The sequence below is a fragment of the Pseudorca crassidens genome, chromosome 1 (genome assembly GCF_039906515.1).
Source record: "Pseudorca crassidens isolate mPseCra1 chromosome 1, mPseCra1.hap1, whole genome shotgun sequence".
Taxonomy (NCBI): domain Eukaryota; kingdom Metazoa; phylum Chordata; class Mammalia; order Artiodactyla; family Delphinidae; genus Pseudorca; species Pseudorca crassidens.
Genome location: NC_090296.1, coordinates 30,225,038 through 30,239,762, shown reverse-complemented (window position 1 = coordinate 30,239,762; position 14,725 = coordinate 30,225,038). Strand labels below are relative to the sequence as shown.

At 48.7% G+C, this 14,725-nt stretch overlaps 1 protein-coding gene across 2 annotated transcripts in view; it reads right to left on the bottom strand.

Moving 5' to 3' along the window:
- DPF3 (double PHD fingers 3) overlaps positions 1-14,725 on the bottom strand; it is a 266,033-nt gene that overhangs the window by 110,818 nt on the left and 140,490 nt on the right. For both annotated transcript variants that reach the window (XR_010942065.1, XM_067731443.1), the window contains exons 5-6: positions 9,042-9,137; positions 376-454 (exon numbers count right to left, since the gene is read on the bottom strand). Coding sequence is in view for 1 of the 2 variants with exons in the window: in XM_067731443.1 (XP_067587544.1) it covers positions 376-454; positions 9,042-9,137 (175 nt within the window). In the remaining variant the exon portion in view is untranslated. The remainder of the gene's footprint in view (positions 1-375; positions 455-9,041; positions 9,138-14,725) is intronic.

Below are 14,725 nucleotides of genomic sequence, written 5' to 3'. Positions count from 1 at the left end.
AAACAAATGAAAAGCCACAGGAGCCAAGTACCTTTGTTGGAGGATTTTGAGTTATGCTTTTGTTTGAATTCTCTGAAACAGAGAAAGAAATAGAGGATGAACCTTAAGGAGGCAGAGAGTGAAAGAGAGAGAGCCGGAGGAAAGCCACGAAGGAGGGCGCTACAGGGAGAGGAGCACAGGGCGGGGAGGCCTCCGGGCTTGCTTCTCCTTCCTGCAAGCAACACCAGGGCCTGGTGCAGCAACGAGGGGAGGTCAGGGCGTGACTGCGGTGAGGCAGCAGCAGGCAGGCCCGAGAGCAGAAGCCAGCGAGCCTGAGGCTGGGGCGGCACAGGAAGCATGGGGCTGGGGCAGGAAGGCGGCGTCTGCCATACTCACTATCACAGACGTAAGGTTTGTCGTGGTCTTCCTGAGAGGCGGCGTCGTGCCTCCTTCTGCCACCTGTAGAGCCGCGGGCCTGGGGAGACATGGGAATATTGGGATGCTTGTTATGCTGACAATCACTACGGTTCCTGAGCACGTTTTCTGTGAGGCCCTGAGCGCTTCACCCATATCTCCTCATTCAACTTTATACTACATTTGTAGTCTCTCATATACCAACCCCACTTTACAGGCCAGGAAACTGAGGCCCAGAGACGCTAGGTAACCTACCCAAATCACTCAGCTACTCAGCCGTATCACTTCATTGAATCCTCACAACTCCAAGAAGCAGGTGCTACTATTATCTCCATTTTGCAGATTTAGGAGACTGAGGCAACAGAGGGATTAGTAGCTTCCCCAAGGTCACTTGCTCACTAAGTGCAGAGCCAGGAGGCAAACTCAGGACAGTCTGACTGCAAAGCCTTGAGCAGTCAGAATTCCCATCCTCTACTGTTGCCCCTAGGATCTCTTCCTCCAACTCCTTAGCCAGCTTCGCTGAAACCACATGTGGGTGCCAACCCAGCTCCCCTCAGCTGCCCAGATAATGGGCGAATTAGAGCAAGTAGCGTACATGCAGCTATCACCCCAGACTCCTGTGTTCACACTCCCCTCCAGCTCAAGTCTCTCAAGAGGCAGCCAGGGCTTCCCTGGTGGCGCAGTGGTTAAGATTCCACCTGCCAACGCGGGGGACACGGTTCGAGCACTGGTCCGGGAAGATCCCACGTGCCTCGGAGCAGCTAAGCCCGTGAGCCACAACTACTGAGCCCGCATGCCTAGAGCCCATGCTCCGCAACAAGAGAAGCCACCGCAGTGAGAAGTCCAGGCACCGCAACGAAGAGTAGCCCCCACTCGCCGCAACTAGAGAAAGCCTGCGTGCAGCAACAAAGACCCAACACAGCCAAAAATAAAATAAATTTTTTAAAAAGATGAGATAGACCAGAAAATGCTTTAAAAAAAAAAAAAGAGGCAGCCAGGCCTAGCATCGGGGCGTGAGCTCCCCTCCCCCCTGCTCAGCCTACTCCATAGGGCAAGCTTCTGCTGAGGCCCCCCTGTGTGGTCTGCCTCGGGGCTCCAGCCAGTGGCAAGAGCCCTTGACACCTCACACTCTCCTGGGGCTGGACTCTTGAGACCCCCACCCTGTGTGCATCTCCACCAGCATCATCCGGGGTGAGGGTGGGATGGGCTCTACCTCCAAGGATAGACAAGAGCAGCCAGAGAGGGAGCTGGCGGCTGGGCAGCCCCAGGACAGTGGCTACAAGAACATGGCAAGGTTTATTTTTAGACCTTTGTAAGTCCCACACCGGTCACATGGGTAGCACCCTAGCCTCCTCCAGGTCATTCTCTGGTAATGAGTAGCAGTAAACTCCCAACCAAGGAAAGGGCCTGCTGGGGTCTTTGGGGACAGAGAAGAAGGTGCAGCAGATGAGAAATAAAACATGGCAACACCTGGTGTGCAGGGAAAATGGGGCAGTCCCAGGGGCCTGGTCTGGAAAAGTGACCCCCGAGGGGACTTCATGGTCAAAAGGCCTTGAGTTGCTCACACACACACACACACACACACACACACACACACACACACACAGTTTCCCTGGGGATGTCACAGTGGAAAGGCCTGTACCCCAGCCCTACGGGGCTCACACTCTCCCCAAACACACACCCTTCACAATCAACACCACCTGCCAAGCTACCAAGGCCACCACCTCCTCGGCTGTCTCTTTCCAAAACAAATTACAAAGTTCCACCTCCCTCCTTCCCTCCCCTCCAGGGCACTTCCCCTCCTAGCCTCCCCGCCCCCCACCCCTGCACACGCACCAGCCCGCAGTCCCCTCCCCTCGCCCTCATTACTCAGAGTTGACCCCAAGAGGGAGCTGGGCGGCACTGGCAGTCACCCCGAGGCACTGACAGGCCTCCCCGCCTGCCCACGTTGAGGGTGGTCACCCTCAGCTGCCCGCGCCCCCCCCCCCAGCCCCCCTTGGAGAAGCCGGGGACAGCTTGACGTGTGCCGCCCACAGCCCTGTCACAGGCGCCTGGGAGCAGGTGAAAGCAAGTCAAGCAGAATGACAGAGGCAACAGCAGACTCAGGGAGGAGGTTCTGGGAGACTAAAAATACCACCCAGGAGAAGAGGAGGAGAGCTGGAGCTGGGAGCAGCCAGCAGGAAGCGGGGGCCCTGCTGAGAGCCAGGGTTTAATTGCGCTCTGCAGGGCTGCTGGCAGGGTGGCTGCTGCTCCCGCTTTCTCCCTGCACCTCAGTTTCCCCAACTGCAAAATGGGGATTGTGGCTATAGGGCATTGAGGGGACAGGCAAGGGACGCCTCCTGTGGTTGGAGCACACTTCTAGTCTCCTGGAATGTTTCAAGCTTGGAAACTCGGAATCCTACTTGTCTTGCTCAAATGTCACCTCCTCAGAGAAGCCCTCCTGACCAATGCATGTTCACTCATCCCCTCCATCGGTCTCTTACCCCTACCCTGCTTCATGTCATAGCACATAGCATCGTCTGACATTATATGTGTGTTGGTGTACTTGTTGGTTTTCCATCTCCCCCACATAAGGGTGGAAAACGTCTATTTGGGTGACCATTATACTTGGAACCTGGCACAGGGCCAGTCACCCAAGCAGCACTTAATAAATGTTTGCTGCATAAATGAATCAATCCACCAGTCGGCTGGTCAGTGAGTTAATCATCTTTGGTTCTTCTTCTTCATTCTCTGTATCCAAGTGCTATTGTGTCTTCCTTCAAAAGCCATCTTAGGCTTTGCATTTCCCTTCTATTCCACATCTTAATCCAGGAGCTCATCAATTAACCCCTGAACTGCTCAAAGAACCCGCCAGCTGGGGTTCTACCTCTGCGTTGCCCTACCCGATCCATCCTGCATGAGTCTCAGACCAATTAGACAAAAGGAGTGAAGGACGGGAGCCCATGGTCATCCATTCGTTCACTGCCATCCAAAGCCCACTGACATATCCACTGACGACCTAGTGCCAGTCCTACTAGGATCACCTCATGCTGATGCTACGTCCAAGTCTTTGTTTTGATTGATCCCAGTCACGGATCAGCCTCTACTCTGCCCATCCACATCTGCTCCATGCTTTAGCCTTGCTAACATGCCACACCTCCAAGAATCTTCCTCTTGCCACACTGAGGAGTAAAGCATCAGCTTTAAAGTCAGACAGACATAGGTTTAAACACTAGCATGTGTTTTCAGACAAGTTACTTCTCTAAGCATTAGTTTTCTCAGCTGTAAAATGGGCATAGCAACATCTTTATTGCAGAGTTGTAGTGCTAATAAGGGGGTGTGAAACCACAGGGGACAGAACTAGGTCTACAGGAAGTACTCAATAAATTATTTCCCCTCCTTGCCCAGTTGATTGCTCTTTCCTCTGAACTGTTATTGCATTTGATAAGTGCACGGTCAGAAGCCTGCTGCTTTCTGATTGTATCATGACTATTAGCATTTTCTCCTCAATTTAATTCCAAGGTCCTCGAGGGCAAAGATGGCACTTCGTACTTTATTATGAACCCGTGACATTTAGCACTACGCTGGGCACACGGCATCCAAAGCTCTTTCACATATATTAGCTCAGTTAATTCCTACAACACCATCTGAGTTTAACCAAGTAATATTATTCCCATTTGGCACTTGATGAAACAGGTTCTGAGAGGGTTCATGATTTGCCCATAGTCACAGAGCCACTAGAAGGCAGAGGCCCAGGTTTCCAGAATCTGTTACAGAAAACTTTGAAGCTGATGTCCAAAAGAAACCATCCTCCCTCTCTGAGAACTACTCACCCGACTCCACTCCTCCCCATTCCACCTCCCCATTCACACACTGGTGGGCCATGGCTGCCATGACTGCACCACACAGCCCTGCCCTACTGGCCGCCGTTGATTGGCTGGCTCAGGAATAGACATGTGACCCAAGCTGGGCCAACCAGATTCTACCCCCAAGGTACTCAGAATTGGGAAACAGTGACTCTAGTTAGTACAGGTCACTTGGGGGACCCATAAATTCAGGAACTATGGGGCCACGTGCACAGAGAAGCAGGAGAGGCAATCCTGCAAGAGAAGAATAAAGGAAGGAGAAGTAGAGGCCAGAGCTGCCTGGGTTCCTTACTCTTTCCCAATCCTAAATCCCCGCCACCTTCTTGTGCTTCCTGAATCTTCAAAAATTGCTCAAATATGGGACAATGGCTCAGCAGCTTTTCAAATACTTCCCACTTTTGCTTAAGCTTAAGTTGAGTTTCCTACAACTAGAAGACTCTCAACTCGGACAGGCTCAGTCCCGAGCAGAGAGCTAGTCGCTCTATATCTGTTGTTCTCAAATAGTGGTCAAGGGATCCTTGGAGGTCCCTGAGACCCTTTCAGGGAGTCTCCAGTGTCAAAACTATTTTTGTAATAGTACTAAAATGTCATTTGAAAGTTTTCACTCTCACAAGTGCACAGTGGAGTTTTCTAGCGGCTACACGACACAATGATGTCATCACTCTGTGTGCACGTGTATTCTTAAATTTAACATTTTTCCTGTTTTGATTTCTAATATGGGAAGTATCACTAGTTATAACCCACCAGAACAATACCTTTTGGGGCTCTCAGTAATTTGTAAGTAAAGAATCCCTGAGACCAAAAAAAATTGAGAACCACTGCTCTACACTCTTGCCATCTAAAGTGAGGTGCTCAGACCAGCAGCACTGCCATCTCCTGGGATCTTGTTAACCAAGCAAGATCTCAGTCCCCACCCACCAAACCTACTGCATCAGAATTTGCAGTTGAACAAGATCACCAGGTGCTTTGTATGCACATTAAAGTTTGAAAGTACTGGACTACACCACAGTGCATCATAAACACTTACTGATGGGTAATACTCACATGGATGATTCACAGGAATTCCATGAACTTTAAAGAGCTTTGATTTGTTGGGCTAAAGTGACCACAGATACAATTATTCATTGTTGGGCCTCAGTTTCTCTCACCCCTCAGGGAATCTCCACTGTCAAGGTTCTGAGATTTGTTCCCTTTGCTTGCACCCTCCTAATAATATCTAGCCTTTATTAAGCACTCAAAATTGGCTGTGTACTATTACCCCAATTTTAATGATGAGGAAACTGAGACCCAGCCTACTTATTCAATTTGGTCAGGGTCACAGAGGTTACCTGAACCACCCAAAGTCTAGTAAGTGGTAGAGCTGGGATTTGAACTCACGGTTCAAACAAAGCAGAGACTGTTCTTGTCATCACTACCTTAGCCCTGACTTCCTCAATGAGCACACAGAGCACCTGGGAGTCCTGTTAAACTGCAGACTCTAATTCAGCCCACCTAGGGTGGAGTCTGGGGGGGATCTGCATTTCTAACAAGCTCCCAGGTGACACTGATGCTGCGGCCTAAGGGCCGCATACTGAGATGTATAGTCTCAGCCTCAGACCTCAGTCCCGACAACAGAAACGGAGTGACTGTCCTCCAGGAGCCAGTGGCAGCTTGAATACACCTTAAAGGGTAGCTTCCTTGAGCCTGTGGGTTAAGCAGCTCCATACCTTATTCCAGCACAGGTAGGCTCACCTGCACTTTCCAGGTCCTCCCACGGCTCCCACCATGGATGTCTACAATGTCACTGCACAATGGAGAGCCGTTTGACTGCCCCTTAGCCAGCCTCGGGCGGGCCCAGAGCTAGTCTAGGCCCCATCCAGCCCCCTCGCTGTGTTCAGGCCTTTGCTCAACTCCCATAAATCTGAAATATGACTTTCTGTTCTTTTTCCATCATTCAATCATTCATTCAACAAAATAGTCAGTGGTCACATGCTGGGCACTGGGCCACATGTGACCCAGTAGAAAAAGCACAGACCTGTGTTCAAGTCCTAGCTTCTTCCTTACTAGGTTGGATGTCCTTGAACAAGTTCCTTAACCTCTCTAGGAGTAATAATACCCACGTATGGGAATGAAAGAAGCAGTGCTGTCCAAGAGAAATATAATGGGGGTCACGTGTCATTTTAAATTTTCCAGTAGCCACGTTTTTAAAAAAGAGTAAAAACAGAAACAGATGCAATTAATTTTAGGAATACATTTTATTTAATCCAATCTACCCAAAGTATTACCATTTCAATATGTCGTCAGTATAAAAATATTAATGAAGTGCTCACCGTTCTTTTCCTACTACATCTTTGAAATACGGTGAATATTTTACACCTACACCACATTTCAATTTGAATTAGCAACATGTCAAGTGCTTGGCAGCCACCCACATGTGGCCAGTGGCTGCTGTAAAGAACAGTGCAGAAATAGAGAATGCAGTATAAAGGACCTATCGTCACTATCGATGTCGTGTTTATGATATCGCTATCGACCTGTTGTGTTTATGATGCACTGTGGTGTAGTCCAGTAACGTAGCTCCTATTGTGAAGAGCTCATCACACTGCCTGATGTATAGGAAGTATACAGTAAGTACAAATGGCTGTTGCTGCTGCTTCTGCCGGTGTTCTTACAGAGAAGACACCCAATTCGTATTTGCCAACTACAAGTTCAACGCCTAGATTTCAGTTGGGAGTGGAGAAGATGTAAAGACGACCATTCTCCATCACCTACTCGAGTAAGTTTGGTTTGGGCTGAGACAAGGGTTGGAAGCAGGCCTGGAGGTACACAGCAACTGGAGTTCACAAAAGGCCCAGGAACTCCACATTCTAAAGCCTCCTTTAGAATGGAGTAAGATATCCATTATTTTGTAACCTCCCAAGAAGGCATGGGTCCAGGCAAGTTCATCAGGGGCCACTAAGATGATTAGGTGAAAAGGTGATGGGGCACTTTCTAAGGAGAGATCTGGCTGACAACACCCAAATCCACTGATCATTTTTACCACCACTGAAAGCAGAACGAGTGGACAGCATACACCTCCAGATGTGAAGCAATAAGAAGCACACCTCACACCTAAGAGAGAGTCTAGCCTGACCAAAAAATACTTACACACACGCACAACTATCCCAAATCTAATCAGTCTCTCATCAGACCACCAGTTTTCAGGAGATAAAGAGGACTGAGGGACACGTTAAACACCACCAGTCTGCCACATCTAGAATATGAGAAATTCCACAAGACCAACCAGCCAAGTTCTTCAACAAATAAATGGCATGGAGAAAAAAAAAATATGTATGTGGTAGGGAGTAGCAAGGAAGAAGAATGTTATAGAATACAAGAGACCTAAGTTTCAAACAAACCAACTATAAAAAGGCATTTTTGAGAAAATCAGGGGGAAAGGATCAGGGACTGGATAGTAGATGTTAGAATCATTATTTTTATTGGGTATGATAATGATACCTGTTAGAGATATACATTGAGGTATGTACGGGTTAAATGAAAAAATGTCTAGGGGCTTGCATTCAAATATTCCACACACACACACAAACCCCACAAACATACAAACCAACCAAAAGTGAGAGTAAAGAAAAGATTAAACAAGAGTGTCAAAACATTGATCGTGGCTGAAGCTGAGTTGTGACTCTATAAGGTGTGCAGCATCAGAGGACCACCCTGTCCGGACTGAGAAATTCCAGCTCCTGTCCAAGTCGGAGCATCTCAGCTCAGCATGGGCACTGCTAGGCCCCTTGCACCAGTCACCTAGGAACTTGCTTATAATACAGCTCTCCAGGCCCTACCCCAGACTTCCTAAATCAGAACTCCCGGGAGTGGGTCCTGCAAATTTGCATTTCGATAGGCTCTTGTGGTGTTTCTGATGTGTACTCAGACGCAAGAACCACGGGAAGAGAGGCTTGCCATAATTCTCACTGGACCCAAGCTCAGAGGGCATCCAGGACTAGCCCCTAATCCACAGGAGGGGTAAGCATCCCGCCTAGAGCCTGAAGGAGCCAGACAGGCCTCAGAGAGTTAATTCTCCAGATGGGAAGCAGCAGTTCATCCCCGCAGGTCCCGCTGCATCTGGCTATTGTCAGATACTCCTGCAGAGCCCTGAAGGTAATCCCAGAAAACCCCTCTGGGCTTGAACATGAGGACTCTGGAGGACCACCCCGAATGCCAGAGAGCACCGCTCAGGTTTCGCTCCCTCCCCTTAAGAGTCACCCTCATACTTTTATTCCTTCCACCACGGATTTCCCCTCTGCCATTCCCCAGGCTTCTGGCCTTTTCTTGTCACATTCCAGGCCCACACGCCTCCAAAGCCCCCGCCACACTGGCTTGGGAACCATCAGCTGCGGCCCCCATGCTTTCCCAGTTTGCTCCCACTCTCTGCCTAGTGAAACGTACCCCAAAGCAGGTGTCCTGACCCTGTCATTCTGGGGCAGCCCCAGGGACAGGACACTTTCCGCCTTATTCTATGACTGAGGAATGGGGACAGCGGTCACATTCCCCTCATCCTCCACCTTCACCCACACCTCAACCTCCACCTTCCCCAGACCCTCACCATCCCCTCGGGGCACCGTCTGCCTCTTCTCTCCCTCTTGCCAGCTCTAAACTCTTGCAGGCTATCACCTGAGAACCAGAATTCTTCTGGAGGTTTCCTCTCTGGGTGTCCTGCAAGGAAGACCATGGATACACCCTCTATCTAGCTGCAGTGGGATTTTGAATCTAGGGACCAGTTGTTTGCCAGGCCCCGGCCTCCCTGATCTCTTTCCTCCCTTCACGGCTTACCCGTCCTCTGGTCCGATTCTTCCGCTTGGGAATATCTTCTTCTAAATCCTCTTCTTCATTTCCTTCTTCTACATTTTCATCATTTTCCAAAACCCTCTGAAATGACAAGAAAATAGAAGCGTTGAGAAATAAAATGCAAAGGAGAAAACCATCAGAGGGTAATTCGGAGGGTGTTCTGTTTTGGTGTGTTTTTTTTTAACACAGTGAAGATGCTTCCATGGCTTGGGAAGCTAGGCCTCCAAAATGCTGGCCAGGAACTGGAGCTCTTGGCGGTACCAACTCTCTCTCCTGGGACCCGTCCAGCCAACTCCTCCTAGAACACCGACTTTTTCAACTCTTTTTGCCCAAGAAATGTTTTCTAAAAAGAGAATACTCTGGTAGGGGTACCCTTCTATGTGGGCCCAAGATGTCTGGTCAAAACTTACTTTCATGTAATTTTCCTTTTGTTCCTAAAGGGCCACCTCAAATATATGAAAATATGTTTCTCCTTTCCCTGGCATTCTGGAATCTTGCCCTGTTTGATGAAAGCAAGTAACTTCCTGTCCATCTGAACAGAATTTGACATGAATGTGTTATTCATAATCTTCCATTGTTATTTTTTTAAGAGTAATGGATTTTCGTTACAGCACATTACTTGTAATGGAGCTTAAAGATCATAACTTTAATTCTCTCTCTCCAACAGCCCCGTGAGTCACACTGCAGCAGAGAATCCAATTTCCATTTTACAGGTAAATAAACTGAGGCTGAAAATAGTTTTGACTGCTCAAGATCAGATAGCAGAATCCATGACCAAAGCAAGGTCAGGTTCATCAGCTCAGAGTTTCCCATTTCTCTCTCAGCCCTTGTGTCTGAGAATTCCACGGCATATTGCAGTATTTCCTATAGGACCTGAGCACCTCACTTGCTTTGGCGTAGGGGAGGAAAGGGGAGGTAAGGTGCGTATCTCTAGGTTTAAGGGAGGGATGAGAGACTGTGGCAGAGGACCCAGCCCCCCAGAGTAGAAGTGGGATAAGGGGAAGGGGAGCCCATGGATTCCATGTCAGGAGCCCTGGGGGCTTCTTTATAAGCTCACTGTGTGACCTTGGGTGAGTCATCATCGCTTTGTGCCTCAGTTTCCCCAATTATAAAATAGGAACTCATTCATTCAATCAACAAACATTTGTCTAAGGCTGACTACATGGCAGGTACTGTGCTAGATAAGCCAAAAAATGGCTACAGTCCTGGCCCCAAGTGGACTCTACAGTCTAATGAAGGAAGGACAGATTCAATCAACATACATAACCATATAATTACAACTGCTATGAAAACAGTGACAGTCAAGTTCAAGGTGCTATGAGAGGTTGTTAGAAGGGAACTTTCCTAATCTGAGGTCAGGTAAGGCTTACCTGTGGAAGTGAACTAAGGAAGTTTAGATGTAAAGGATGGACAGAGACTAACCTTGGGAACAGGGACGCAAGGGACGAGAGGAGGGAAAGTATTCTACTCAAAGGCAACAGCATGAGCAAACTCCCTGAAGCAGGGAGGGGAATATGGCTTGTCTAGAGAGCATGAAGAGGCCAATGTGACCAGAGCTCAGTGGCTCAGGAAGAGACTGGCCTAAGATGAAGCTAGAAAGGTGGGTGGGCACCAAGTTATACAGGACAACAGCATCCACCTATCCTTGCGGTAATAGTGTGACAATCACACGAGCTATGAAAAGACTTAGAAAGTGGGACTTCCCTCGTGGCGCAGTAGTTAAGAATCCGCCTGCCAATGCAGGGAACATGAGCCCTGGTCCGGGAAGATCCCACATGCCACAGAGCAACTAAGCCTGTGCGCCACAACTACTAAGCCTGCGCTCTAGAGCCCACGAGCCACAACTACTGAGCCCACGTGCCACAGCTACTGAAGCCCATGCGCCTACAGCCTGTGCTCTGCAAAAAGAAAAGCCACTGCAATGATAAGCCCGCACCCTGCAACAAAGAGTAGCCCCTGCTCACAGCAACTAGAGAAAGCCCATGCACAACAATGAAGACCCAACACAGACAAAAAATAAAAATTAATAAAATTGAAAAAGAAAAACCATTCATGCTGCTAAATAATTTTTTTTAAAAAGACTTAGAAAGCAGCATGCATGGTAGTGACTTCTGGTATCACCATCACGGTTCCAGTGGCCTCCTGGACAATGCCCTGGGCCTGTCCTCAAAGCAGGAAGCCCAGGGGTGAGTTTCCAGTGACCTTCTCCCATTGCCTTCTTGTCAGAGAGTTCCATTCCCATCGCAGGGATCAGGATATTGCTAATCGCCAAATCCTCCCAAAGAACTCAAAATAGGTCTAGTAAATTCTTCTCTGGCTTCTCTACCAGGTTTATATGGGAAGCCATCAGCTGATAGCGCTTAGGCTCTCTGGGTCAACCTTCGCCACCTAACAGAGAAGCAACGGCATCTGCCAGACACAACCTCTGGCCCACAGCTAGGAAACGCTGGCCCGGGTCCACAGCAAGTGTCCTAGCCTTCCTGCGCCTTGGCTTCCTGAACCGTAGGGGGGAACACTAGTGAGACAATGACAAGTCAGATGCTCTGCAGCCTTTGGTGAAAAGATGTAGCATAAATACAAGGTGTCGTTCTTACAACAACTGTTGCTGTTTGTGTAGCCATCTTGCAAACTCTCTGGGTGTTGAAGTCATTTAATCATGGTAAGTTCCAAGTGCCTCGAATTTAAAGATCATTGCCTCTGGCATCTCAGTGCAGTTCTGATGCCACTCTCATTTTTTATTATGAAGGTATTTAGTACCCACAGTATGGACTCTGGGTTGGAAGGTGAAAGCTGGGTTGGAAGGTGAAAGCTGGTAAAGGTGAAAACTGTGCAGGCACTAGTCCCTAGATGTGCCGCACAGCTTCAACATCCTGGAGAAAACTGACTTCTCCCTCCCTCTTCTCACTGGCTTCCCTGTGTCTCTAGAACCTCTGGTCCGAGCCCCAGGCCTCACATGTGACAGCAGCATTTCCTGTGTTTCTGCATTTCCTGTGTTTCTGCATTTCCTGCGACGTGGCCCTGACACCAGAAGCCTCTCTACACAACTTGGGAGAAGCCAGGAGTTCCTAACAAACAAAGCCCGTATTCAGGGCTCAGGAAGCAGAGGGAGCATCCTGTATTAGGAATGAAGGGCAGGGGTGTCCAACTAGAGATGCAGCTCATCCCCCGTGACACACTTGCATTCCCTGTCCAAGGACATTATCTGGAAAATAAACACATTTTAAAACAACTTTGCTCCCTGTTACTCTAACCAGTCTTTACGGTGATGATAATGATCATTTGTGGTTGTGCTTTTTTAAAAAAGAAGGAATTCCTCTTTTTTTTTTTTTTTTTTAATTGTGTGTGTATCAGAGGAATTCCTCTTTAAAGATACCATTATCTCCAGCTGGAAGAGTGCAAAATTCTGCTATTTCCCTCCTTGCACTGCTGGCCCTGCATCCAGTCTCCTTTCCATGCAGCATCCACAGGGGTCTTAAGGAAACACAAATTCACTGCCCTGGTTAAAATCCTCCAGATGGCTTCCTTTTTCACGTCCCATGAATCCAAGAGCCTCCTGCAGGTCTGGCCCTGCCCACCTCTCCAAGTGCCTCCCCGGCCCTTCTCTCCCTGGCACCCTGCTCCAGCCACACCAGCCTCTGTTCTTTGCACACAACGAGCTCAGAACTATCGCGATGCCTTCAAGAGCACTGCTCCTCTGCCCAGAAAGCCCTTCCCAGGTTCCTCACTTTACTGGCTCCTTCTCATCTCACAGGACCGGGGTATAGCCCTTGTCTCCCCTAGGATGCTACCTAGAATCCGTCCCTCCTCTTATGCTGAGCCTTCACACTCTGTTCTTTTCATGGCATTTATCCTGAAATGCAGTTACTTTACTTGTTTGTTTACTTGCTTTCTGTCTGTATGTCATGCTACAAAATAAGTATGAGCAGAGGGGACAGGTCTCTCTTGGTTTCCCTGTTACCCCAGAGCCCAGCACAATGCCTGCTCAGAGGAGGCACTCAATAAACTTTGATGGAATGAATGGAAAAATGAACAAAACAGTCCATTTGTTACATGTGCACTTTATTTTAATAATCAAAGCCAATAAAAACATGTAAACTCTTCTGGCTTTTGGTCCTGGTTTCAGTTCTTAGCACAGCAGGTCGTAGGCCCATGCTTTGCATATAGTAGACATTCTGGTTACATCGGGGAGGATGGTGATGATGATGATTCGACAATGACGACCCGTATACTGGCCCAATGCTGCCTGAGAAGGACTCGAACCCACTGCCCGCTCGAAAAGGAAAGGGCTGCCTCTCTCTAGAGCATCAAGGCTTCTGGGCAATGGTTCTGTCCCACTCATTGACTCGGTCAAATTACCCCAACTGAGCAAAAATACTCTTAACAGGCAATACAGATGGGACAGACGGTGACTTCAAAGATCTAAAAGTCCAAAAATGGGGGATAATACATGAATAGCAAAAAAAAAAAAAAAAAAGAAGAAGAAGAAAAAGAAAGTACTAGGTGCCCTAAATGCCAGCGGTAAAAAGAGAACTAGGGGGTGGGGGGTGATCAAGAAAGGCTTCATGGGGAAGGTGGTATCAGGGCTGAGCCTAATAGGTGGGTGGAATTTGTACACGTGGTGATGGAAGAAAAGGCATGCCAGATAAAGGGCACAGCATGACCAGAGGCACGGAGGGAAGGAGGCTGGAGAACAGAGGGAGTAAAGGAATCGTGGGAAATAAGCCTGAAAACTAGGTTAGGAGCGGAGAGAGGAGGCCCAAGAAGATCACACTCATCACTTTAGATTCATTTAGCGAGAAACAAAAGTGTTTTAGCCAAGTTTTTTAAACAAGGGCATGGCACAAGCAGCATTGTGTTTTGGGATGAAAGGTCAGCTATCAAAGTCGGACATGATGGAGAGGGGACAGACTGGAGACGGGCAACTCACAGGAATCTGTTCACTCGTGCATCCACGCAATAAATGTTTACTGTGCACCTACTATGTGCAGGCACTGTTTAGGTCTTGAGATACAAAGGGGTGCAAGCAAGAGAGACAAAGATTCCTGCCCTTGAGGAGTTTACATCCTACTAGAAGAAAACAGAAAATAAACAATAGCATCATAAATCAGTAAATTATAAAGTATGTTAGATGCTGGTAAAACCTATGGGGAAAAAGAAAAAGAAAAGGAAAGCAGAGTAAGAGAATCGGGAGTGCTGCGGGGCAGAGAGGGCACAGGATGTGGTATTACATTCAGTGGTCAGGGTAAACTTCACAGAGAAGAAGAGACAGGAACCAAAACTTGGAAGAAGGTGAGGGTGAGAGCCCAGCATATGGGGAGAGGGCCGTGAGGCAGAGGAAGCAGCCAGAGCACAGCCGGAGGTGGAGCGCACCTGGTGTGTACGTGAGTAGCCGAGGGTCGGTGCGCCTGGAGCTGAGTCAGCCAGGAAGAGAGGAAGCAGCGAGTCAGAGAGAGGGGAGAGGGCCGCGGCTTCTTCTCGGGAGAACAGGGGCCAGTGCAGGGTCTGAGCTCCCTCTCAGCCATGAGCAGGGGACTACTTAGAAAGCAACTGCAACCATTCAGACAGGAGATGTGAGTGCCTCGGACCAGGGCAGCAGCGGTGGATGTGGTGAGAAGGGGCCACGCTCTGGATTTGTGTTGAGGCACAGTGGACAGGATTCCTGATGAATG